General features: G+C 38.9%; 1 protein-coding gene and 1 long non-coding RNA gene across 27 annotated transcripts in view; one reads left to right on the top strand and one right to left on the bottom strand.

Moving 5' to 3' along the window:
- Window positions 1–15,924, bottom strand: part of LOC132392819 (poly(rC)-binding protein 3) — a 104,805-nt gene extending 88,881 nt beyond the window's left edge. For 8 of the 25 annotated variants that reach the window (XM_059967222.1, XM_059967224.1, XM_059967225.1 and 5 more), the window contains exon 1: window positions 15,834–15,924. In XM_059967222.1, coding sequence (XP_059823205.1) covers window positions 15,834–15,918 — 85 coding nt within the window. In that variant the 5' untranslated portion in view covers window positions 15,919–15,924. The other 17 variants (XM_059967223.1, XM_059967226.1, XM_059967232.1 and 14 more) reach the window with 10 other exon arrangements.
- Window positions 15,925–15,968: 44 nt separating this feature from the next.
- The window catches only part of LOC132392816 (uncharacterized), a 156,902-nt gene continuing 148,761 nt past the window's right edge, over window positions 15,969–24,109 (top strand). For both annotated transcript variants that reach the window (XR_009511663.1, XR_009511662.1), the window contains exon 1: window positions 15,969–16,089. This is a non-coding gene — a long non-coding RNA (uncharacterized LOC132392816). The remainder of the gene's footprint in view (window positions 16,090–24,109) is intronic.

Raw genomic sequence — 24,109 nt, 5'->3', positions numbered from 1 at the left:
ACTGTTCAATACACATTTGATCCTGAGGCGCCAGGCGTCTGCACCAGCGGTGCATCGCAGGCTTTTGCCAGTCACTTTACATTTGACACTCGTGCGCTATGGAGTTGTGCTTTGTTCGTCCTTTGTGAACATTTGCACTTGTACTTTTTCGAAAATTAATCCTTGTTTTTACATTCAGTTACCCATCACAGTGCAAAAGAAAATGAGTAAGAGAAAAGCAGAAAGTGATAGTAAGCGTGAATTCAATGAACAGTGGGAAAGTTAGTTCTTATTTATAGCGAGTCCGTCAGAAAAACCATTGTGCATTGTTTGTGAAAACACTTTCTCACATAACAGAAGACATGATCTTAATAGACACTATAAACACAACATCAGACTGAAACAGAAAAAAAAACTGAAGCTAGTGCTTGGGTCTGAGTTATGGAAAGAATATGTGATTAAGAAAAAGGAAGAAATCAAAAGACAAATATATTTGTTATATCTTGTTTTTATATTAAGTCAATGTATCAAGTAAGAATGCTAAATACATCTATATTAACATATTCTTACAAGAACTGAATGGAGGTACAAGAGTTGTATGGCGCATCTGAACTTATGCATGAAAAAATTGACGCATGGAATGTAAAAGGTTGGCCACCCCTGGTCTACGAGGTTGTTGCTGGTGGATTTGCCCTCAGTCCACCAGGTCATGCATAAACCTTGCTAACAGTACTTCATTTGCCAAGGGACCAAAGCTGTGAAATGATTCAGAAGTAATACTCTTTACTGTTACACCTTGTACCCGGAAGCCTAGCAGTTAGTGCAATACTATTGAAGTTCAGGGTATTCCAGAGTTCAATCCCAACCCATTTATGATGAGTTCGTACATTCCCCTATGACTGTGTAGGTTTCCTCTGGATGACTAGTTAGTAGGCAAATTGGTCATTGTAAATTGTATGTGTGTGTCTGTTATGAAGACATTTTCAAAAGTTGCACTGCAGGAATTACCAATGAAAGAACACCAAGAAATTTCCTCCAATGGTAAACTAACTGTCTACCTGCTTATCATCACAAAGATGATTCTGTTGTATTTTTGGTGTACAAAAAATGTGGTGTTTGCGTCTGTTGTTGCTTGGAAGACAAACTTGGGGCTGCATTCACGATGAAAGAAATTCAAGATAGCCTACAATTTACTAACCTTCCTTTTAAATTAATTTTCAGTAATTTGAAAATTAACCTGCCATATAAAAAATTATTTCTTTATATGTGGAGGCACTGGCAGAATGAAAATAGGAATTTGAATCTTAAAAAGTTGTCAAGAAACAATATTTTAAAAATCTTGTACGGAGAGACAACCAAAAGCATGGAATTTTCACAGGTTCCATTTTACACAAATGAAGATTCTAGCAGCCCCGATTGAATTAGATGAGAATTTTAAAAAAGCAGCATAAAATCCCAATACATCATAAGTAATTCTTGATGCAGTGTTCATGTGTTTTTCTAGTAAACTTCAAGTTCAATCCATGAAGCACAAAGTAACTTAGACACCTCTCTAAACCTCCATAGCATTGCCAAGTAAACTAGAACTTGCATTTATTTAAAAAAAATGAATATTTTAGCAGTAATACGACAGCAAAATCCAGAATAACTCATTGGTTATGAAGACAAAGGCGACAAATGCGATGAATATTACCAACGGAATAGAGAAATCTTAAGATTACCCAAGCCTTTTAAACAAATTCTATCTTAGGAGAAAATACTAAGATCGGTGGGATAATTCTTCCTAGCTTTGTTAAGCTCCTATGACAACCAGAATTAAACTATTTGAACAGAAGTAAATCACAGTGCAAGACTGAGAACTACAAATGACAGACAGTACAAACCTGCTCAAGGAGCTACATTATAGCATGAGGGGAATTGCCAGTATTTTTTCCCCAAATTATTTTGACAGAAAACATTACAAAAGCAAATTCAAAAGAATTAAGTTTGTTCCCATACTTCAGTAGTTCATTGTGTGCAACTAAAGCTTTCAACTGGATTTTATTAGCACACAATATATTACACACACACAGAAGATAAACCAGTTTATCCATTCCCAATTTGAAAACTAAAGAAAGATCAAAATATACTGATCTAATTATTTAACATTTTCCAATCTATTAATTTTCACCCACAAGCTAACTTTTCCCCACTAACTGTAATGAAAGCTCCACATATCAGCAATGCCTGAAAAGGTGAAACATCGACAAAGCTAAGCAACAATTGTCCCAAAAACAAAGTTTAATCATGTCCAATGGTTCTTCCTTAACATCTGTCTCCTTTTACCTAGTGTTAATTTGCACAATTTATCGAAAGTCACCATTACAAGTTCATTCTGTAAATCATGTTGTGAGGACAAAGCCTAACAAGTTATAGTACTGGGCAAAACACCATAGTCCTATATACCTTATTTTACTATATATAACTTTCTAACTGAAATTATGATCTTTGATTATAGACATCCCAAACGGGAAACAAAACATCATCCTTGCATTTTTTAAGCCCAGTCCCAAAAAATGTTGTATTTTTAATTAAATACATCACATATTCCATTCAAATATCCCATGAATAATAAACTTTATCTTGGGAACACATTCTGCTCCATGGGTACAGACACAGACCTGAATTGAACATACCATGGAATTTGCACCTGAAACTCCCAAGATGGTTAACTGATCGGATTACAGAAACAAGTAAACTGCAAATTAAAGATACATTCTTTTGAGAGGTAAACAGATGCCAGAATTTCAAACTCCACGGGCAGAATATTATAAATTGATGGTAGCTAGGTTGTTGCAGTTTATAAGCAACGTTGAGTATATGCTGCACAAATTCAAGTTCTAAAATATTCAAAAAAGGTCTGTAATTTTCAGCTTCTATTTACACACATCATGATGACACTTGTACAAAATTACTGAACAATGCCTTGGTTTTAAATTCAAAACCTTATGAGTACAACCATTGTTCTTTGGCAACACAGAAAATGCTGGAGGTCAAGCAGGATCTGTGGAAAAGAGTAAACAGTCAACATTTTAGGCCGAGACCATAATGCTTTAGACTTCCAAAATCTGCAGATTTTCTTGCAATTATTCTTTAGATATTAACTAAAAGCATATACTATTTAAATTCACACTAACAGTTGATGTCTTAAGAATAATTTTAATATCTACAAAAAAATTATACTAATTTGTAAAAATTGAAAAGCAAAAAACTTTTGATGGCCAATTGTGAAACTTTCATCACACTCAACAATTCCCAAAGCCAACAGATGAAGTAAAAATATTAGATTATAACAAGTATTTTCCAGGTATTTTTGACACATGACTGGAGTGTCACAATATATGCACAAGATATAGTGCAAGGAGATTTCCTGAGTACGTGCAATGAAAAATGCAAGAACAAACCAAAGAATTTTAAGAGGGAAGTCAGATCCTGGAGCATAATAAATACCCGACTGAGCAATAAAAATGCAGTATTACACTGGCACAGGTCACACAATAAACAAACATTGGATCACAAACGTTAGCAATTTTTAGATAACAGAGTCACTTCCCTCTTTGCTGCATTTACACCTTTTCTTCAAACCTGAAATGAAAACACCTCACACTGCATGCATATCACAGGAAATTGAATTCAACAAGTTTGGCATGCAATAATTACTAACTTTTATCACTTGCTCAATTCTTTTGCTAAGAGTCTTGTTACTTCAATCACAATGGACTATATTTTCAGAATTCCTGCACCAATTGTATTCCCTCCTCCTGGAATCTGAGCATTTCCAGATCATTCCATTGTCTCAATTTTGCTAATTCATTCATTCCCTCATGGCCATTTACCTCTAAACACAGGATCTTTTCTCTCAAGTTCAGCATAAACCTTGTCATTAAACTTGCTGACAAAAACAAACTAGTTTGGGAAGCAACAACTCTCCAATGGCCCTCTTCCCTTCCTGGTGATCAGGAATGAACTAGCCAACCTAACCCTGCTCTTGATTCAAAACATCAGCTGTTCATTTCGCTCTATAGATACTGCACGACCACTTCATTTCCTCCAGCAGTTCTTTTGCCTTCCATAGCTCTTTACTTTCTGCAGTGGCTCTCTAAAACATCCAAAACCATCAAAGTGGTTAGTTAATTATTAGAACTGCTATATGCACAGTTTTACAGATAAGGTAAACTGAGGGCATAGATTGCCTCATGACACTAGGATATTAGGGCCACAACAGAAACATTGCAGGAAGAAGGCAAGACTGGCAGCAAACTATTCCAGAATACTAATGCTTTAGGCATGACAGTGCTACAGCCAAGAGTGCTGCCTTTTTGACAAAGGAGAACCTAAAAGCAGAGCTAAGAGAAAATATTCTTGAGTCATCATCTAATGAGGCTATTTGGATAGAACTTGGACATAAGATGGTAAGGCTACAGTGTAAACTTCACAATAACTAGCATAACTCAAGGACAAGATTTCTCAAATAAAAAGGTGGTACCAGGGGGAGATTTCAGTTTTTGAATTATCACCCGAAGCGCAAGGGCAGAATTTGTGCGATGTATCCTGGGCAGTTTCCTCATGCGATACATAAAGGAACCTCGGGAAGGAGCAAAAATGCACCTCCTCTTAGGAAATGAGGCAGGAAAGTAAATAGGACAATTGGGGAGCACTTTGAGTCAGTGTTCACCATTCTATTAATTTTTAAATGGCTATGGAAAAAGATAAAACAGGGCCACAGGTTAAGGTTCCGAACTGGAGCAGGGCCAACTTCGAGAGCATGAGGCAGAATCTAGCTGGGATCGGGTGGGTGACTTTAAAGGCAAAGGAACAGTTGGCAAGTGGGAGTCTTTAAAATATTACATCAAGAGTCCAAGGGCAGCATGTTCCTGTTAGGTTGAAGGGTAGACATATCAAAGTTCAGGGAACACTGGCTGACAAGAAATAGAGGTAAGGAAAAAGAAGAGCATACAATGCATTTAGGGAGTTGAATACAAATGAATCTCTTGACAAAAATAAAACATTTAAGAGCAGGCTTACAAGAGTAATTAGGAGGGCAAAAAAAGGTTATGACATGGACTTGGCAGGCAGGGTTAAAGATAATCCGAAGAATTTCTTTGGTTATACCAACAGTAAAAATCTGCAGGAGATGTCTGGGGTTTTTTTGAGTAGATTTCTCTTTCATGAATACTAAATGAGAGCAATAAGTAGTGAGGTTTTGGATTATATGCTTATCACAAAGATTGTGGTGTTTGCAGGCTTGAAGTGTATTAAAATGGGCAAATCCACTGTGCCTAACAAAGTGCGCCTCTGAAGGTTACAGGAGGCCAGGTAAGAAATTGCAGGCACTATTGTAGAAATAGTTGATATGTCCTCAGCCACTCATTAAGTCCCTCAAGATTAGAGGGTGGCTCATGTCCAAGAGAGGTAGCCATGGAACTACAGGCTTATGAGATGGGCCTCAGTTGAAGCTAATAGAGAGCATTCAGAGGGACAAGATCTACATTCACATGTACAGTCGAGGCTGATCAGGAATTGTCAGCATCATTCTGTGTATGGGAGGTCACGTCTGACAAATTATCACAGAAGGCTATACCTGGAAGACTTGGTCACATAGGCATCAGGGGAGTTAGCAAGGTACATTAAAAATTAGCTCAATAACAGGAAGCAGAGGATGATGTTTGAAGGTTGATTCTCCAGCATTTGGCATATGCCTAAAGGAGTGCTAGTTTATTGGTGATACTAAATTAGGGAGTTGTGTTGATAGGGAACACAATGAAATGCAAGAAGATTTTGATCAGTTAGGGAGGTGTGCTGAAGAATGATAATTGGATTTCAATTCAGATAGATGATAGGCGATGCACTTATGGACAGACAAACCAGGATATGGCTTATGCAGTAAATGGCAGGGCACCAATGAGTGTTGTGGAACAAAGCGACCCACAACAAGTGCTTAATTGGCTGAAAATAACCGTGCAAGAGGACAAGGTGGTGAAGAAGGAGCTTAGCATGCTGCCTTAATCAGTCAGGACATTGAGTTTAGGAGGAGGGATATTATGTTGCAGTTGATCTAATCATTAGTGAGGCTGCACTTGTAGTATTTTGCAATTTAAGTCATCTTATTATAGGAAAGACATTGTCAATTTGGAGAGGGTGCAGAAAAGATTTAAAAGGATTTACTAAAATGCTGTCTGAACCAGAGGGTTTGAATTAGAGTGACAATGGCCACAATCTTTATTCCTCAGAGTGCAGGAGAATGAGGGGTGACTTCATACTAGCCTCCCTATTTTCATCATTTTAATGGTTACTAGCATCTAGCAATAGCAGTCGTCTCTTCACCATGAACATTTGATTCCATTCAAAGTTCAGATTAATCACATGCATATTGAAGTCAACAGTGAAAGGCTATATTTGCCATAACAACCAACACACTGAAAGATGTGCTGGTGCAGCCTGCAATTATCACCACAAATTTGAACGCCAACATAGCATGCTCATAATGTTTGGCAGAAAACAGAATACAGCAAGTTGCAAAACAAGCCTTGCTCCTTCCTCTCACCCACATACACAGTCCTCCAACTGCAGGACAAGCCACCTTTGGCTTACAGTGGATGAGCTCACAGACACTGAGTCTTCAACTACCCCAATGGTCTTGTAGACATCAGGCCTGGACTTCGGAATGACCTTCAAGCTTCGATCTTCTGTATCAACCCTGGACTCTTCAATCAACAAACACTATGTCCTGCATCAATTCATATACATGTTCCTCCTGCCCACACAGAACTCTGATTCTGGAACCTGCAGACCCAGTTTTGGGGGGGGGGGGGGGGGGTCCTGAGGTTAAGGGCAGCACTAATTGATGCTGGTCTGCTGGCCTGACATCCAACCAGGGATGGACAACAGTGGCCTTGAAACGTGGAGCAGAAGCTTAAACTCCAGCCTGACCTCTAATTTACCCAAATTCCTGATCCTTAAGTCTATTCTGATCCCTAAACCACCCCGGCCATTCCCAAAACCATCTGTACAAAGCTAAAAACACACAACTAACAAACAATTAAGTCTGAGCTGTGATCTCAGAGACCTTTCCTTCAGCCTCCACTCCTGCAGTCATTTCTTTCACAATATTCATGCAGCCATATAAGCTTATTACACCCAGACTCAATGGACTGAAATGTGGTTGGCATAAAAATTCTATTTGCCAGATCTTTGTCTATATTTGCATATAACACTCAGCTGTAAAAATTATACAATGTTGAGGTATCTTCAGAATCCTAGTGGCACACCACTTTTACATTTCATGTTTGCTACACTGTTAACTAGGCAATCTCCTACCCAATACCAATAGGTTACTTTCTACACCATGACCAGCTAATTTCTATTCAACCACATTTCAAGATTCAGGAAGTTGTTTTAACTTTTTTTTAAAGTTTTTTTTAAATTGGAGAAACTGGACCACTGCACAGGGGAAGGAATCAAACTTTCTCCCAAGTTTTTCCAGAGATTGCACAGACATGTATGGAGGAAAATAGTATGATTATTTACAAGATTCAAGGCTGAGAGAACAGACAATACTGGATGCTAATGCATTAAGCCTAGAATACAAAAATGTAAAGGAAAGAAACCTGGGAGAAGTAAAGGGAAAAGAGTTAAAGGGAAATTGATATCAACGCTCAGGTCTGAAGCAGAACACACTTTAATAAACAAAAAAAAACTCCTGAGTATAACTTTGTTAATAAATAGGACTAGTTGAATAGTGGTCTTAAACTGCAATTTCAGAACGAGTCAAAAAAAGTAATTCTTTGTTGATTGCAATGAGAATCAAATTGAATAGCCTCATCCAGTTTTTCCTCTGGGCCATCAAAATTAGTGACTTATCTCAAAAGACTGTAGCTCGGCTGTGAGAAAGTTATGATAATGATACAAAAGCTCACTTCCTACAGGTAGTTAAACATGCAAGGCAAAATGAAACAAAAGTACACTAATTGAGCTAGTTATGAAATCATTAACAGTATACACAAAATACAATAGCAATTTCAAGTTTATTTGTGGAAAATAATAAAACAATATGTTTATGCAATTCTTTAGTTGTGTCACAGGCCCCTTTGCAGTGACACTAAGCAGAACTCTCAGGCATTCATAAATATTGCTGTAACAATTACTCAAGAAACTTAATAAGCAATAGTAGTCTGTGTTTCTCCCCCGCAACAGTGGTGTCTAGCATCTGTTAGCCCATGTATTGTAATGGCCAAAATCAACAAACCTTATATCCTAATATTCAATGCAGCCAAGTATTTTCTTTGTCTATATGCCAACTGACATTATGTTGGGTGCACCTTTCATTCACCTAAACCAGGGGTCAGCAACTTTTACCACTGAAAGAGCCACTTGGACCCGTTTCCCACAGAAAAGAAAACACTGGGAGCCACAAAACCCGTTTGACATTTAAAATGAAATAACACTGCATACAACGTTTTGTTTTGCCTTTATGCTATGTATAAACAAACTATAATGTGTTGCATTTATGAAATTGATGAAGTCCTGCAGAGAAAACGAAATTACATTTCTGCATGCAACAAAAACATTTTGAACTCCGAAAAAAAGACGTTGGGTTGAAGGTTACTTTTAAGTAAAATACTCAACATCTATTTGAGTCCTTCTTGTATTTATGAAAAACGCCAAACTTAAATTTGCCGCCAGCAGCAAACCAAAAATAACGTCAGCCAGCTGTCAACCTGAAAAATAAAAGGACTATTTCACTGAACAATGAAAACATATGAATATATGTAAAATAATAGGCAATTAAAATATTTATCATACTTGGTCAGGTTGACTCACACCTGACAATGCAGTCGTATTCAGTAGGGATGGATCGATGCTTAGGGGAGTGACCGGGAAGGATAATGTGTTTTTTTCCTCTCTGAACTCACAGAAGCGTTTCCCAAACGATGTTTGCATTGCGATGATTGCAGAATGTAAATACTCCGAATTTATCATGTCGTGACCTTGTTTGAACTCTCTCAAATTGGGGAAGTGAGACAATGTGCCTTTCTGTAAATCTCTGGCAAGCACTGTCAACTTGCGCTCGAATGCCAAAACATCCTCCAACATGTGCAGGGCTGTACGTCCTTACCCCTGAAGAGCTGTGTTCAGCGTGTTCAGGTGCGCTGTCATGTCTACCATGAAGTGTAGCTTTTCCAGCCACTCTGGCTGTTCCAGCTCAGGAAAGGTGGGCCCTTTGCTGCCCAGGAAAGTTTTCACTTCTTCCGGACACGCGACAAAGCGTTTCAGCACCTTCCCTCTGGACAGCCAGCGATAAAAACACGTTGTAGCAGCGTGCTACACGCAGTCAGTAAACTGCAGTCAAAGATAGCTTTATTCGAACTAAACAGCCTTGCTTTTAAGCCTCCCTCAACCCGCCCCCCCCCCCCCCCCATGGGCGCGGATGCTGCAAAAGACACGTACTCACAAACCCCCGTAGGCTATCTCCCTTAGCCTGAACGCTGGCTAATTGTGAGCTGGTTCGGATGTGTCAGGAAATGGGTCGCCACAACGTCTTAATTAGATTGTACAAGATCACCATAATCTTCAAATTTAGAATTACATTTCAAAAACTAACAAACTAACATAAAATACATTTTAATTAAATACTGACCAATTATTTCCCAAAGCAACAGGGAGCCGCAGCACAGACGTAAAAGAGCCACATGTGGCTCCGGAGCCGCGGGTTGCCGACCCCCGACCTAAACTCTGCTAAATCAATGCCTCAGGACTAAATCTCCTACTGTGTGAAAAGCCTTCTTACCCATCCAGACCTACTACTCACACACAAATGTTCTCCAAATTTTGCTCTCATGCGCTCATCAACTTTCTATAGCTACATCATCAGTGCATAAGAATCTTACATTTACTCTGTTAAACAAGCTCTGGAATTCCTTCTCTTTAAACCCTACCTCTTCAATGAACCATTTGGTCTCAATGCATTGTGGCTCAATGTTAATTTTCTCAGGTACGGTGTGAAGTCTTTTGTGACTCGTAGCTTCTTACCAGCCCCTTTCCCTGTTGCTGGCAATGATTTGGACCTAAACATCAGGGCACTATAAAAAGTCTGTACACAATGCAAAAACTGGCTATGCAAAAAAAAATGTTAGGGAAAGCTTTCGCCTGCTAGGAATAATCAATTGATAAGGCGGAATTTAATCTTAAGTGCAACTACAGCAGAGCATTAGGGAATGTGCAAAAAGGCAAGGAATAAATAATAAATAGGAAGAAACTGAGAGGTGTGTAGTATATTCAAAGACCCTTAAAAGGTGGGATTGGTTGTAGCAGTTTAAAAGACTTTCCTTGTTAACCAAAACACAGAGTACAAGAACAGGAAGGCTATTGCAAAAATGCTCAAAATCACCAGCCAGATCACAGTTTGAATACTGCATACAATTCTGGTCACATTACATTTTCCCAAGGTTATGAATGGCTAACATACAGAGAGCCCTACATACAAATCACTATAATATTATTAAATTCAGTAGCCCCACATACATATTGTATATACCTACAAGCAGAAGGAATAACTTTCTTTCCACTTATCAGGCTTAATGTGTTCTTGATGCCATTCACTGCAATATTTACTATATATTAATATGCATTTTCAAAATCAGCTTCTGAAAAAACAGAACCTATTCATTACCCAGTAAGGTCTGTATAGGAAATGTATCATGGCTTTGAAGAGGGTGAAGAGGAGATTCACAAATATGCTTTGCTAGGACTGTAAACTTGTAGCTACAAGGAAGAGTTAGGTTTATATGGAAGTAAGGCTGAGAGGAAACAATCACAATACTTAAAACGCATAAGGGGCTAAGTAATTTGTTTAAGAATTGGAGGGAAGAATAAAAGTTTCACCAATAAAGTGGTGCCTACAAGGGTTACTTAAGCAGAAACATATGCTTTAGCAATGATTTTGCATCACTTTCCACGAGTATGGAAATTAAGTTAAATGTTTAGTTAAGAACATCATATTGTTTAGTTAAGAACAAAACTCATATTGCTAAGCTGGCAAAATACTAATAGCCTCTCCACTTATAAAATCATCCCTCCATAAAGCTAATAAAACATTAACACAAGAACTGTACTATCAGCTTTCATCACCATTCCAATGATTTCATTAAATTACTGCTGGAGTGCAATAACGAGTTGGATACAATAAAGGAATTATTTTGTACATGAAAGACAATCCAATAGCTCTTGCTAAGATGTGCCCTGTTCACAGGAATCTTGCTGTATGATGCACCAGACACCTTCACAAGTTTCCACTGAGACTGAAAAAATGTTTTTTTCTTAATGACTTTAATTGTTTATATCATCCCTACTGCAAGCTTCCTTTGCCCTGCCAACTTCATGACCAATCCATTCTACTTTCAGAAGAAGTTATTTTAAACTATTTGTTAATTTTTAACTTACAAAAATACTTTATCTGATGGGTAGCATTGGGATGGTTGAGGCAGGTGGAAAAAAAACTTTGCTTCCAAAAGTTACTGAATTATGTGACACCAGAGAACAGAATCAACAATTGAAATACTATTGCTTAAATCCCACTGACAGCAGCACTTTCCTTTAGACTGAGCTCAGGGCGGAACAAACAATGGTACTTGAAAAGACCTTCAAACAACTCATTCTTAATTCTTTTTTTTTTAAATAATTTTTTATTGCATTTTTAAATGATTACAAAGTATGAAAAAAACAATGTATATAACCCATACCCCCTCCCCTTAACCCCTCCCCCCTAACTGCCCCTTAGAAAAAAAAAAGAAAGAAAGAAAGAAAGAAAGAAAGAATGCCTGGTGGTTGGAAGATCTCCACATGCTCCATGGAGTTCGTAATAATTTTAATATGTATATTTATTTCTTCCCCCTAATAACCAATTGTTTCATCTTAAAAGCATCTATATATTTAATCCTATCTTTTGTAAATAAGGGCTCCAAATTTTCAAAAATGTTTCATATTTATCTCTTAAATTATAAGTAATTTTTTCTAATGGAATACAACCATAGAAGAAACAAATTGGTCAAGACTATGCCTTGACAGTATGACAAATACAATAAATGTTCGGTTAAGATTAGTGCAGTATAATTTTCTACATCAATTATATATTACACCACAAAAAATAAAAAAATTTAATCCAAATTTATCGGATCAGTGTTTCCGATGTAACCAGGAAACTGGTACTTTTTTACATTCGACATGGTCTTGCTCTAAAATTCAACCTTTTTGGACAAATTTAAGACTTTTACTGGAACAAATTACAGGAACACAATTTCCTCATAATCCAATATTATTTTTACTAGGTGATATTGAAGGGATAAAACCGAAACTCAAACTAAATAAGTATCAGAAAGAATTTATAAAAATTGCACTGGCAGTAGCCAAAAAAGCTATTGCAGTTACTTGGAAATCGGATTCACATTTAAGTATAGATTCTTGGAAGAAAGAAATCATTCTTAATTCTTACACTGTTTCTTCTACCAATGCCTCAAAGAAGGCAGCATATATTATTAAAGAACCTCACCGCCCAGGACATGCCCTTTTCTCCTTACTACCAACAAGGGAGGTGGTGCAGGAGCCTAGTGACCAACACTCAATGAACATCAAGTTATTCAGCCTGTGCACTAGTCACTTTAGTAACTTACAGTAATTTTTATGTCTTGCACTGTTGCTGAAAATCAAATTTCATGACAAGTGAAAACCATCTTGATTTGGATACAGCTGAAGTGGAATTTGTAAGGATGAACTGGAGTACTTGAATGTGAGCATAACAGTCACATGTTAAGTTCTATATTTGAATGGCCTATTAATATTTTGCCAATATTCTAAATAAAAACACTCATGTGCAACACATTAAAATGATTGAAAAAAGGCAAAAAATACTTAACTGTTAGCATATATGAAGATACTTTGTATCTGATCTCATTATTCTTCTGAAAAATTATTCAAAATGATACATTTTTCTAGTGTGTGCATTTTACACAGAAACATAGAAAACCTACAGTGCAATACAGGCCCTTTTGCCCACAAAGCTGTACCATACACGTCCTTCCCTGAGAACTACCTAGGCTTACCCACAGCCCTCTATTTTTCTAAGCTCTATGTACCCATCTAGGAGTCTATTAGAAGATCCTATTGTTTCCGCCACCAACAGCCCATTCCACACACTCACCACTCTGCATAAAAAACTTACCCGACACCTCCTCTATACCTACTTCCAAGCACCTTAAAACTATGCCCTCTTGTGCTAGCCACTTCAGCCCTGGAAAAAAGCCTCTGACTATCCATACAATCAATGCCTCTCTATCTTTTACACCTCTATCAGGTCACCTCTCATCCCCCATCACTCCAAGGGAAAAAGGCCAAGTTCACTCAACTTATTCTCATAAGGCATGCTTGCAAATCCAGGCAACATCCTTGTAAATCTCCTCTGCACCCTTTCTATGACTTCCACGTCCTTCCTGTAGTGAGGCGACCAGAACTCCAAGTGGGGTCTGACCAGGATCCTATATAGCTGCAACATTGCCTCCCGGCTCCTAAACTCAATCCTACGATTGATGAAGGCCAATGCACCGTATGCCTTCTTAACCATAGAGTCGACCTGTGTAGCACTTTGAGTGTCCAATGGACTCAGACTCCAAGATCCCTCTGATCTTCCACGCTGCCAAGACTCTTACCATTAATGCTATATTCTGCCATCATATTTGACCTACCAAACTGAAGCACCTCACATTTCTCAGCCTAGTTTTGCATCCTATTCATGTCCTGCCGTAACATCTGACAGCCCTCCACACTATCCACAACACCCTCAACCTTTGTGTCATCAACAAATTTACCAATCCATCCCACCACTTTCTCATCCAGGTCACATTAAAAAAAAATCTAATTTTAATTTTAATTTGATTTCCAACCTTTGCAAAAATCTTCTTTTGAAATAACATTATTTTACAAGTCACTCACAGGTGAGCCTGCATTTTGAATGAGTTTTGGCCCTGGAAAATACTGTGATTACCTGCAATGTGAATATGCATCATTTGTACATGTGTCAAGAATTGCAAAATGAAGTGTGTTTAGTTATTTTTTTACTAAAATTCTGAGGGAGTGAATTTCATAAAGGCAAATTTCTGTTATCCAAATCTGCTATAATGATGATTGGGTGTCACCTGTACTGTATTGCTGAATCCTTTCCCAATCTTTAGTAACCTAACAAAGTCCACTACATATTATAGATGTGGTTAAAACAACTGCATCTGCAAGATGGACAGAAATGCCAAAAGGGTACACAGAAACCTCAATTAGGTTTTGTAACATGTGATTATTATAGGCTCCCAGACAAAAGATAGAATCCCACAGCAGTTAGGGATTGGCAATATCACTCACGATCCATAAGGACTACATTAAAAAGTGGCAACAGAAGTTACCATGAAGCTCTTGGAGAACTTTAATAAAGTCAATAACAAACATACATCATTTTTGAGGATGTAGTACCCTTGTCATTAACCTATTAGACTGTGTTTAATCAAAGCAAGCTTAAATGGGGGAATTTAAATTCTAGTGATTAAATGAATCTAGAATGAAATGCCCTTATCCAGTAATGGTGACCTTAAGACCATCAAAAAAAAATCTCAAAAACACACTCAGATAACTTATGCCTGACAGGAAAATAAGTCTGCTGTCCTCGTACACAACTCGAGTTGCAGAGTAACTGCCTGCCAGAAAAGGCCTAGCAAGCCGTTCACTTTAGACAGTATTACAGATAGCTGGAAAATGCTTGCCCAGCCTGTGACATCAAAAGAGAGTATTATTTTTAAAAAATGGAAAAGTCCCACAGTAAGAAAGGATTAAAAGGCACTGCATGACAAATGCAGGCGGGTCACTCTGATTGGGTAGGGAAACTCCCCGTTGCGGGCACCCCACAGGCGGGAGCGGCGAGAGGCCCCACCACGTGCATTCGTACAGACTCCAGCAGACAATCAGGCAGCCCCAGTACGGCCCCCACATCACACAAACAGGCTCAGCCTAAAAAGCAGCCGTCCACACAACCAGGTTAACTTCTCAACCACCCACTACACATCAGGCGCCTGGCAGTCCCAACACTGGAGATTTTCCACCTCATACGGGATGCATTCCAGCGAACACCGCTGCCTTCATTACACCACCCCTGCCCCAAAACATCAGGCACGGACCATGTAGTTGCCCCTTACCCTCCCCAACATCAGGTATGGGCCAAATGCTGCCCAACCTTAAAAACAGACCAAACATCACGATCCCGATGAGAGCACTCTTAAGGGCACAAAGGCGCGACTTGAACAGCTGGCAGGACATTACTGGGGCCTAGTAGTTAGACAAACCACCTGTAGGATCACTAAACATAAACATTGCTCCCCCCACTCCCGACCAGCTCTAAACTCACCAGTTCCGGGAGTCCAGGGCAGAGGAGATCAGCGTCCGTTCAGAGAGGCAGGCCCCGCAGGGAAAACGGTTGAAAGGGGGCGAAGATGGTTGCAAGAAACCGGCGGCCTGCCCAGTAGCCGATTGAAGGGGGAGGGGGAAATATTGGAGTAGATCGGTAGGAACAATAGTCCGCGTCCCTTCGACAACGAGACGGGGGTACGGTAAAATCGAGGGAGGCCTAAGGAAAGGTAAAAGGGAGGGAAGGGTAAAGGAGGGGGGAAAGGGGTTTGAGGGGTGAATAGGAAAGGTTCTGACGGGGAGAACCGCTGTCACCACCTGCCTACAGTCCACAATCCACGTACACTGAACACCCGACGCACAAACCGCCGCACGGGACTCACAACTCGGCAGCGCGAGACCAACTGCCGCAGCGCCTCCCCGACCACCAGCCAATCGCAGCGGCTGGGGCTGCCCCGCCGTACTCATCGTTAACGTCACCCTTCCCTCCCACTCTGCCCAATGGCAGGCGGGCGGGCCGCTCAGTGGCTCTGACGCGGCCAATCAAAGGCCGGAATGTGCGCAGTCTCCCAACCTAATGCGTTACACGGCTTTGCTTAGGTCGAAGTTCGTACTGAGTGCTGTACTTCTGTTAGTGAGGTAAATGTTTGAATTGCCTTCCACCATGAATGTTCAGAATCCTTTGCTGTCATTGAGACAGACATATATTGAATGGCTAAGCAGTCCAAGATTTATCCAATCACATGTGATTGTTCTTGAGGTAATGATGTAATGGGGCTCATGAGAGGGCGAGAGATAAAAGCGCAGGAGTTATTGACTCTTTCCTTCGATCCGAGAACTTAAACCCTCCTTCCAGTAAACGCGCCTAAACTTCTGTAAGTCGGATATACCCTGTAACGTCGACTGTTTATTCCCTTCCATAGATGCTGTCTGCCTTACTGAGTTGCTCCAAAATTTTGTGTGTGTTGTCTTCCAGGTAAAGTGGTGATTGTATTTCTCCAGTCAAGATGTAGATCTTTATACTGGAGAAAATATATATATTGGTGAACGACACACACAAAATGCTGGAGGAACTCAGCAGGCCAGGAAGCGTCTATGGAAAAGTGTACAGTCGACGTTTCCATAGATGCTGCCTGGTCTGCTGAGTTCCTCCAGCATTTTGTGTGTGTTGCTTGGATTTTCAGCATCTGTAGGTTTTCTCTTGTTTATATATTGGTGAATACTACATCCGATCAATCTACAAGGTTGACAGACAGACATACTTTATTGATCCCGAGGGAAATTGAAAGAAGAAAAAGTTTTGTTACAGTCGCACCAACCAAGAATAGTGTAGAAATATAGCAATATAAAACCATAAATAACTAATAATAAGTAAATTATTCCAAGTGGAAATAAGTCCAGGACCAGCCTATTGGCTCAGGGGGTCTGACACTCTGAGGGAGGAGTTGTAAAGTTTGATGGCCACAGGCAGGAATGACTTCCTATGATGCTCAGTGTTGCAACTTGGTGGAATGAGTCTCTGGCTGAATGTACTCCTGTGCCTAACCAGTACATTATGAAGTGGATGGGAGACATTGTCCAAGATGGTATGCAACTTGGACAGCATCCTCTTTTCAGACACCACTGTCAGAGAGTCCAGTTCCACCCCCGCAACGTCACTGGCCTTAGGAATGAGTCTGTTGATTCTGTTGGTGTCTGCTACCCTCAGCCTGCTGCCCCAGCACACAACAGCAAACATGATAGCACTGGCCACCACAGACTCGTAGAACATCCTCAGCGTCGTCTGACAGATGTTAAAGAACCTCAGGATCTGGATCTATATCTATCTCATTGTACTTGTCTATTAAATTCGAGTTGACATGCATTTGCCTGCTTCTTTTCACTGTTTTGTTCCCACTCTGGCCTCTGTCTTTGGCCTCTTGGACTGTTTCAATAACATAGGTTGAGGAACAGCATTGTGCTTTCCAAGTAGGATTACTGGAGCTTCAGGACCTAATGTTGATAATAACTATATCAGATCTTTTGCCACTTGGTTTCAATTTGTCGACCATTCATCAGAATTGGGGAAATCCCTATTTATCACTCCTTCACTGTTCTGATATGTGGTGTTTGATATGAAGCATTAATTCTGCAGATGCTGCCTGATCTGTTGAATTTTTACAGTATTTTCTGTTTTATCCAGGGGTCAGTTAGGTGAATGTTCATTGCCCTCCCTCTATGACAAGTGCATCTTTTCTTAAGGAAGGAGTTGAAACCTGCACACGGTATTCCGGATGTGGTCTCACCATGACCTTGTACAAATGTAGCACAACATCCTTGCTTACTTAAAATTGCTTACAATGAAGGGCAACATATCATTTGCCTTCTTAACTGTTTATTGCACCTGAGGATTTGTTTTCAGTACCTTGATGTATAAGCTCATCCACATTACTGTTTCTTAAGTGAATAACTTCATATTTATATATGTTGTACTGCATCTCCACACTCAAATTTTTAAATTATTTGCATTCTCTGCAAAATGCACTATCCCAGCCAGTTACCTATACTCAGATACACCACATTCACTGGTTCTTCCATAACTAATACACTATTTAAAACATCAAAACACTCCGGTAGATTCGTCAAACATAATTTCTTTTTTGTAAATCTACAATGACTGTGTTCAATCCCACTAATATTTTCTAAGTGCTCTCCTTTGTAATAGTTTCCCTACTTCTGCTATTAAGTCAATCTGCAGGTTCCTGTTAACCTTCTATAATTTTTAAATATTTGAGCTGCATTTGCTACTTACAATTTCATAGTTCATAGAATTTTGGAAGAAAACAACCAATATGTTCACCATTTCTGTAAGAATCTCTTTTAGTACTTTGGATGCAGTGGATCATGCCTTGGGGATTCATTCAATTTGATTTCAGCCTCATTAATTTCTCCAGCACTTTTTTTTTAACTGAACACTAATTTCCTTTAACTCCTCCTGCTCATTTGTCTCTTGCTTCTCTACCATTTTTTTGGAATTTATTTGCGTTTTCTTTGGCAGATCCAAATATCTATCCAATTTCTTTGTTCCGCATTATAAATTCCCCACTAGCTGGCTGTGTAAGACCTGCACAGGCTGTCAGTAGTCCTCTTCTTTTATACATTAGAAGCATTCACATTTGTTATCTTTTCAGAAATTACACATGATTGCATTCTAACACATTGATATTCCTTCCAAATAGATGCAGAATAAGTGTGGTTTAAAAACAAGTTGAATATGAATATCACAAACTAGGAACAGGATTGGGCTATTCAGCTTTGTCATTCAAAGAGATCATGGTTGATCTGATGGTAACCGCAACTCCACATTCTTCCCTACCTTCTTACCCCACATTCTTACCTTACTTATTAAGAATTTATCTAAATCTGCCTTAAAATATTCAATTCCAATTACAATTCCAAATACTCACCAATCTTTGAGGATTTTTTTTCTTTATTATATATCTGAATTAAATATCTGGCTTTTTTTAAAGAAAAGAATGATTCCTGGTTTGGATGGTGGGGGTGGAGATACATCTCTACGAAATGAGGTGCAAGGAGCTCCTTCCCTCTGCTAGCCTGCAGATCACCCTAGGGCTAGGTGTAGCACCTGCTTAGCCCCATGATTAGGGTCACGTGATTTCATGGGAGCAAGTGCTAGATGGTTGTATGAGCAGGCGGAACATATCACAGATTCTGGTTATGCTACCACTAACACAGGCAGGTGATCTCTGAAGAGTATTGGTAACGGTTGGGATCACCCATCTTGTAAAGACACTGCCTGGAAGAAGGCAATGGCAAACCACTTCTATAGAAAATTTTGCCAAGAACAATCACGGTTATGGAAAGACCATGATCGCTCATGTCATGATACAGCACGTAATGGACGAATGCTTTCTCATTTGAGATCCTCCAACAAGAGGAAATCCTCTCTGCATCCAACACTCAAAATCTCACAGGATTCTGTATATTTCAATCAGTCCACTCACAATCTTCTAAACTCCATCTGATAGAATCCTAGTTGTACAAACCTTTCTCACATGAAATGTTGCAAACTTTATGTACACATATTTAGAGTTTGTCAGTAAGGGTTAATGATGCTGTATTTCACATTAAAGGGACAAGTTGTGGAAGGGACATCTTTCACCTGCTCCCCAGATCTGATAATAATCTTGAAGAATAGCAGGGTTGTTCTGGGGAACATTTATTCTTCTCAATCAACATCACTAAATACAATTAGCTGATAAATAATATTTACTCTTATTGTGTGCAGTAAGATGTATTAAGTTTTGTAAGAAATTACAAACTGAAGAATAGAATTCTAGTAATGTACAATTTTTACACATTACAACAGTGATCTTATCTTAAATCCACCCTTTTGCTGTGAAAAGGATTGCCTTGGGATTCTGAAAGGTGGTATATACACATATTTATTCTCAAAATATCAAAGGGTACAGACTTCTTTTAAACAAAAAAATGTACTCTTTAAACCCAGCATAATTCTGATTAGATGCTGAACCAAGGTCTGAAAATGATTGCCATTTAATACAGCTATTGCTTTGAATTCTCATCACTCTTATGCCATAACTATCAGTTGCTTTTCATATTTATATGCCAACTTTTGTATATCTGTTGTAATCATAAGCCTTATTTTGATAAGTCCTTTTCCAATCTAAAAGACAACTTTGACATAATTGCTCTCCATATAAGTTTTATTAGGCAGTCTCTGAAGTATGTAATATTTCAGTAATATTGAGTAATATTGTAAATATATTATTTGATTAAGCTTTCTTTGTTTACATTAGTCATTATGGATTGATGGAAGAAGTGTGTGAATGGCATACATCACTATGCCACTACATCATATGTGAGAGCCTCACTGAAAAAAAAAGAAAAACTAAGTAGACAAGTATCCCGACTACTGTGTTTTTCTTTCTATTAATTTCTGGAGTTATGAAACATAACAGTGTTAACAAGGATATGTTAAAATGATCTCAGGAGGAAGACATAACTGGTGAAGTGCAGCACGTTTTCCTTCATAGGGGGAAAAAGTTTTCGAGTTTTAAAAAGAGGCAGGTAACGGGTAAAATTTACAAGCAATGTGTACGGCCATGGGTTCATAAACAGTGAGTACCCCCGGGTAATAAATTTTGTTTTTAAATGCAGAAATGGCTGGTTACACCAGAAATATACAGTATACTTATTTGATTGCACAACAGATAACTGTATGATATTTATTGAATGAATTGAGCAATATTTTGAAGCAAATGAAATAGCCAAATTAAAAACAAGTGCCAGTGTTAATGAGTGTGATGAGTGGAAAAGCATGCAGTTTGCACAGATTGGCAGAGAGACCTTGAGTCTGATTTTGGGGTGTAAAATGTTTCAACCAGTACTTGTATAGGGAGGAGGGTTTACCCTTATTGCTGATCATCAACCACTGGTGTCCATTTTCAATGCATGGAAGGGTGTTCCACTAACAGCAGCAGCAGGAATGCAGAGATCAGCTCTATTTCTTGGAGGACATAATTACAAGATTGAATTCAAGAGGACTACTAATCATGAAAATGCTGATGGCTTACCCTATTTACCCTTGCAAAAGGAAATACATTAAAAAATTACAAAAGAGGATGCTCTTCTTGACCTATTCTCACTAATGCAAATTGGAAGTCTCCCTATTGATCCAAAAAGAAACTAGAAAAAACCACACACTGTCTCAGGTCCATGTGACCACCCAAAGTGGCTGGAATGTGCAGCAGGAACTCCTGTTTCCACCCCTACCCCCCACCGCTCCGTTTTACCAAAGCTGGGATAAACTTAACTTGTGTCCTGATTGAGAGTTGTTGTACCATCCAAACTCAGAGCTAAAGTGTTGGAGGAGGTACATGCTGGTCATCTAGGCATGGTCAAAATGAAAGCATTAGCTTGAAGTTTTGTCTAGTGGCCAGGGATAAATCAGCAGATCAACCAGCTTTCCGGGCACTGTTTGGAATGCCAATGTCTAGAAGATGCCAAGAGCAGCACCTCTCCATCCCTGAATTGCCCTGTCTGAGGAATCACTTTGATTTTGCCAGACCATTCATGGGCACAAATTTCTTGGTAGTAGAGATGCAGCTACAAAGTGGCCAGAAATGTTCCCAAAGCCTCCACTACAGCCTTGCACACTGTTGATGTATTGAGAAACCTCTTCTCAAGGACAGGTGTTTTATTGCTACAAATTCAGTGAAACTTACTGAGTCCATCTTGCAGTGCGCTAAGATGCAGACTGCAGGACTCCACCAAGGTGAATTGCTTTCAATATGTAGCTTGCTTACTTTTGAAATCAAATGCAGCAGATGAGCAACATCATTTGAGTGAAAACTGAATCTACTATATGTCTAATGCAATTATTGTCAGTGGTGTGTATTGAAAAAGATTCTTAATTTATTTAAGTTTAATGTTACAGTATCTTTCAAGCCATGTATTGGTGCTCATGAATAATCATGCCCATCTTCAATTATGTATAGAGGAAATCATGTTTTAACATTTGGAGTGCTCATAACTGAGGGACGATTGTCATGACTACCAGTGTTAATGCAGCTAAGGTGGAAGATTCCCTATGAAGAGCAGTTTTCCTTTTAGCACAGAAGTCCTCTGGTGTCCTGGAGGCCCATCTGTTGCCTGTTTCCAATTCATGGACCAGATAATAGAAAATACTATAGCAGGCATATGCAGAATTTTAAATCCTGTTGAATTCACTGAGAATATTTATTCTGGTTCCACTTTGTGCACTTGTTTGACTGTGTAGCAGTGAATTGCTGCCAATGGCTTCCTGAATGTAATCCGTTGAGGACAAATGTACAAGGGCCAAATGCTATAGTTAGCTAAATTTTATAAAATTTGTCCCTGTTTTCTGAATCCTGATGCTATGCAGTATGTGTTGAGAGCTCATGACTGATATTAAGGTAATAAATAATCAAATATGTGCACAAGAGAACTACATTGTTCTTAAAGGCACTTTGCTTTTTGAATGAAAATCTTTGTGTACTTCAATGAAAGCCTTTGTAGATGCAAAGAAGAGTCAATCAGCCAAAGGAGGGAGATAGGAAAGTGCATGGGAGTGAAGGTATGGGTCAGTGATTTCTCAACGGACAGCTCTCACTGGATTCACATCCTTTTGTGCAAAATATTCAAGGAAGCACTCCAGGGTAGCAGCCTTGGCAGAAAATCACCAGATTGGTCTCTGTAAGATTTGTGTGCTATCTATCAATGCTTGCACGTTGAAAAGGCTTTGCTAAACAGACACACGCCCTTGCCTACCCAGCCTGCCACTGTGAGCTGAAAAGAATAGTTGAGATATTTTGTCCTCGAATTTGAAATTTCTGTGACTTCCCTAACTCAACAGGAGCTGGAAGCTCCGAGACACTACAGAGGTCAGTAGCAACGGCCTGGAATGACCCTGAGTCTAGGAAGATGAGTGAGGCCATGGTGTTGAATACTGCAGACAAAGCAATCAGGTGCTAATTCACCGAGAAGTCACAATAAATAGGTCTACTAAAGGTGAAGTCAATTTCCATCAGAATTTTTGTGGAGCTGCTCAAGTGAATGTCTGCCTGGGTTCAGTAATTACTTGTTGGTGAACTAGAAAGTCATGAGCTCAGGTTTCAAACTGAGTGGTGAATCCAGGCTACAGTTTACTTTGGCACTGAGGAAATTGCTAGAAGTACCTTCTCCTAAATGAAGTTTAGGTGCTCTATCTCTTGGGTGAATATATGTAAGGTTCCTTGGAATAATGAATCAACCAAATCATAAAACAGATTTAATAATCATTGCTGTTGCTGGAATCTAGCTGTTCACAAATTGGTTACCACAATTCCTACATCACAATTGTAACTATATTGCAAAATACTTGACTTATTGTCCAACACCATGAGATATCTTGATGTTTGAAAGTTGCTCTATAAAGCAAGGATTTTTTCTATGTAATCTATTTTTTTCAATTGTTTAAGGCTCCTCATGTGAAGAAAAGATGTGTATCTTCTGGGGAATATCTTTCCCTTCATTCAACACCACCAAGAGCATGAAATGCAGCAAGTATTCAACAAATGAAGAAATTGAATGAAACTGTTAAAGTTTTGAGCATAGCCATTCATGGAAACTTAGACATTACAGCAAAACAACCTATAAAATTGGACAGAGTAAGGTGGTGATAAAATTGATACACAAGGAAAGATTTATCCTCAAACATTTTAGAAGAACAGATGTTTAAATGACAAGTTCTAATAGCATAAATCAAAATAATGCATGATGAGTACTTGTAGCACTTAACGATGAATGCCATGTGAAAGTGTTTTGAGCCAGATGTGGTAATCAATAATGACACTTTTCTAAAAATTTTCAGCTGCTCCAAGTTTGAAATGAAAACAAAAATGCTGGAAATAGTCAGTACCAATTTCCTCAGTATCAAAGTAAACTATTGTCTGGATTCTCTGTCTGTGGGGAGAGAAAGAGTTAAAGTTTCAGGTCCATTCAGGTTTTGTTTTCAGACCTAAAATGTTAACTCCATTTCTCTATGTAATATATAAATGGATACACTATTTTTATTTCCTTTATATAATGCATGAAAACAACTTCAAAAGATCTGCCCAAAGTTCACCTTACCTAT

The sequence above is a fragment of the Hypanus sabinus genome, chromosome 4, assembly GCF_030144855.1.
Source record: "Hypanus sabinus isolate sHypSab1 chromosome 4, sHypSab1.hap1, whole genome shotgun sequence".
Taxonomy (NCBI): Eukaryota; Metazoa; Chordata; class Chondrichthyes; order Myliobatiformes; family Dasyatidae; genus Hypanus; species Hypanus sabinus.
Note: the sequence above shows the minus strand (reverse complement) of the source record. Positions and strands in the feature narration are given on the sequence as shown.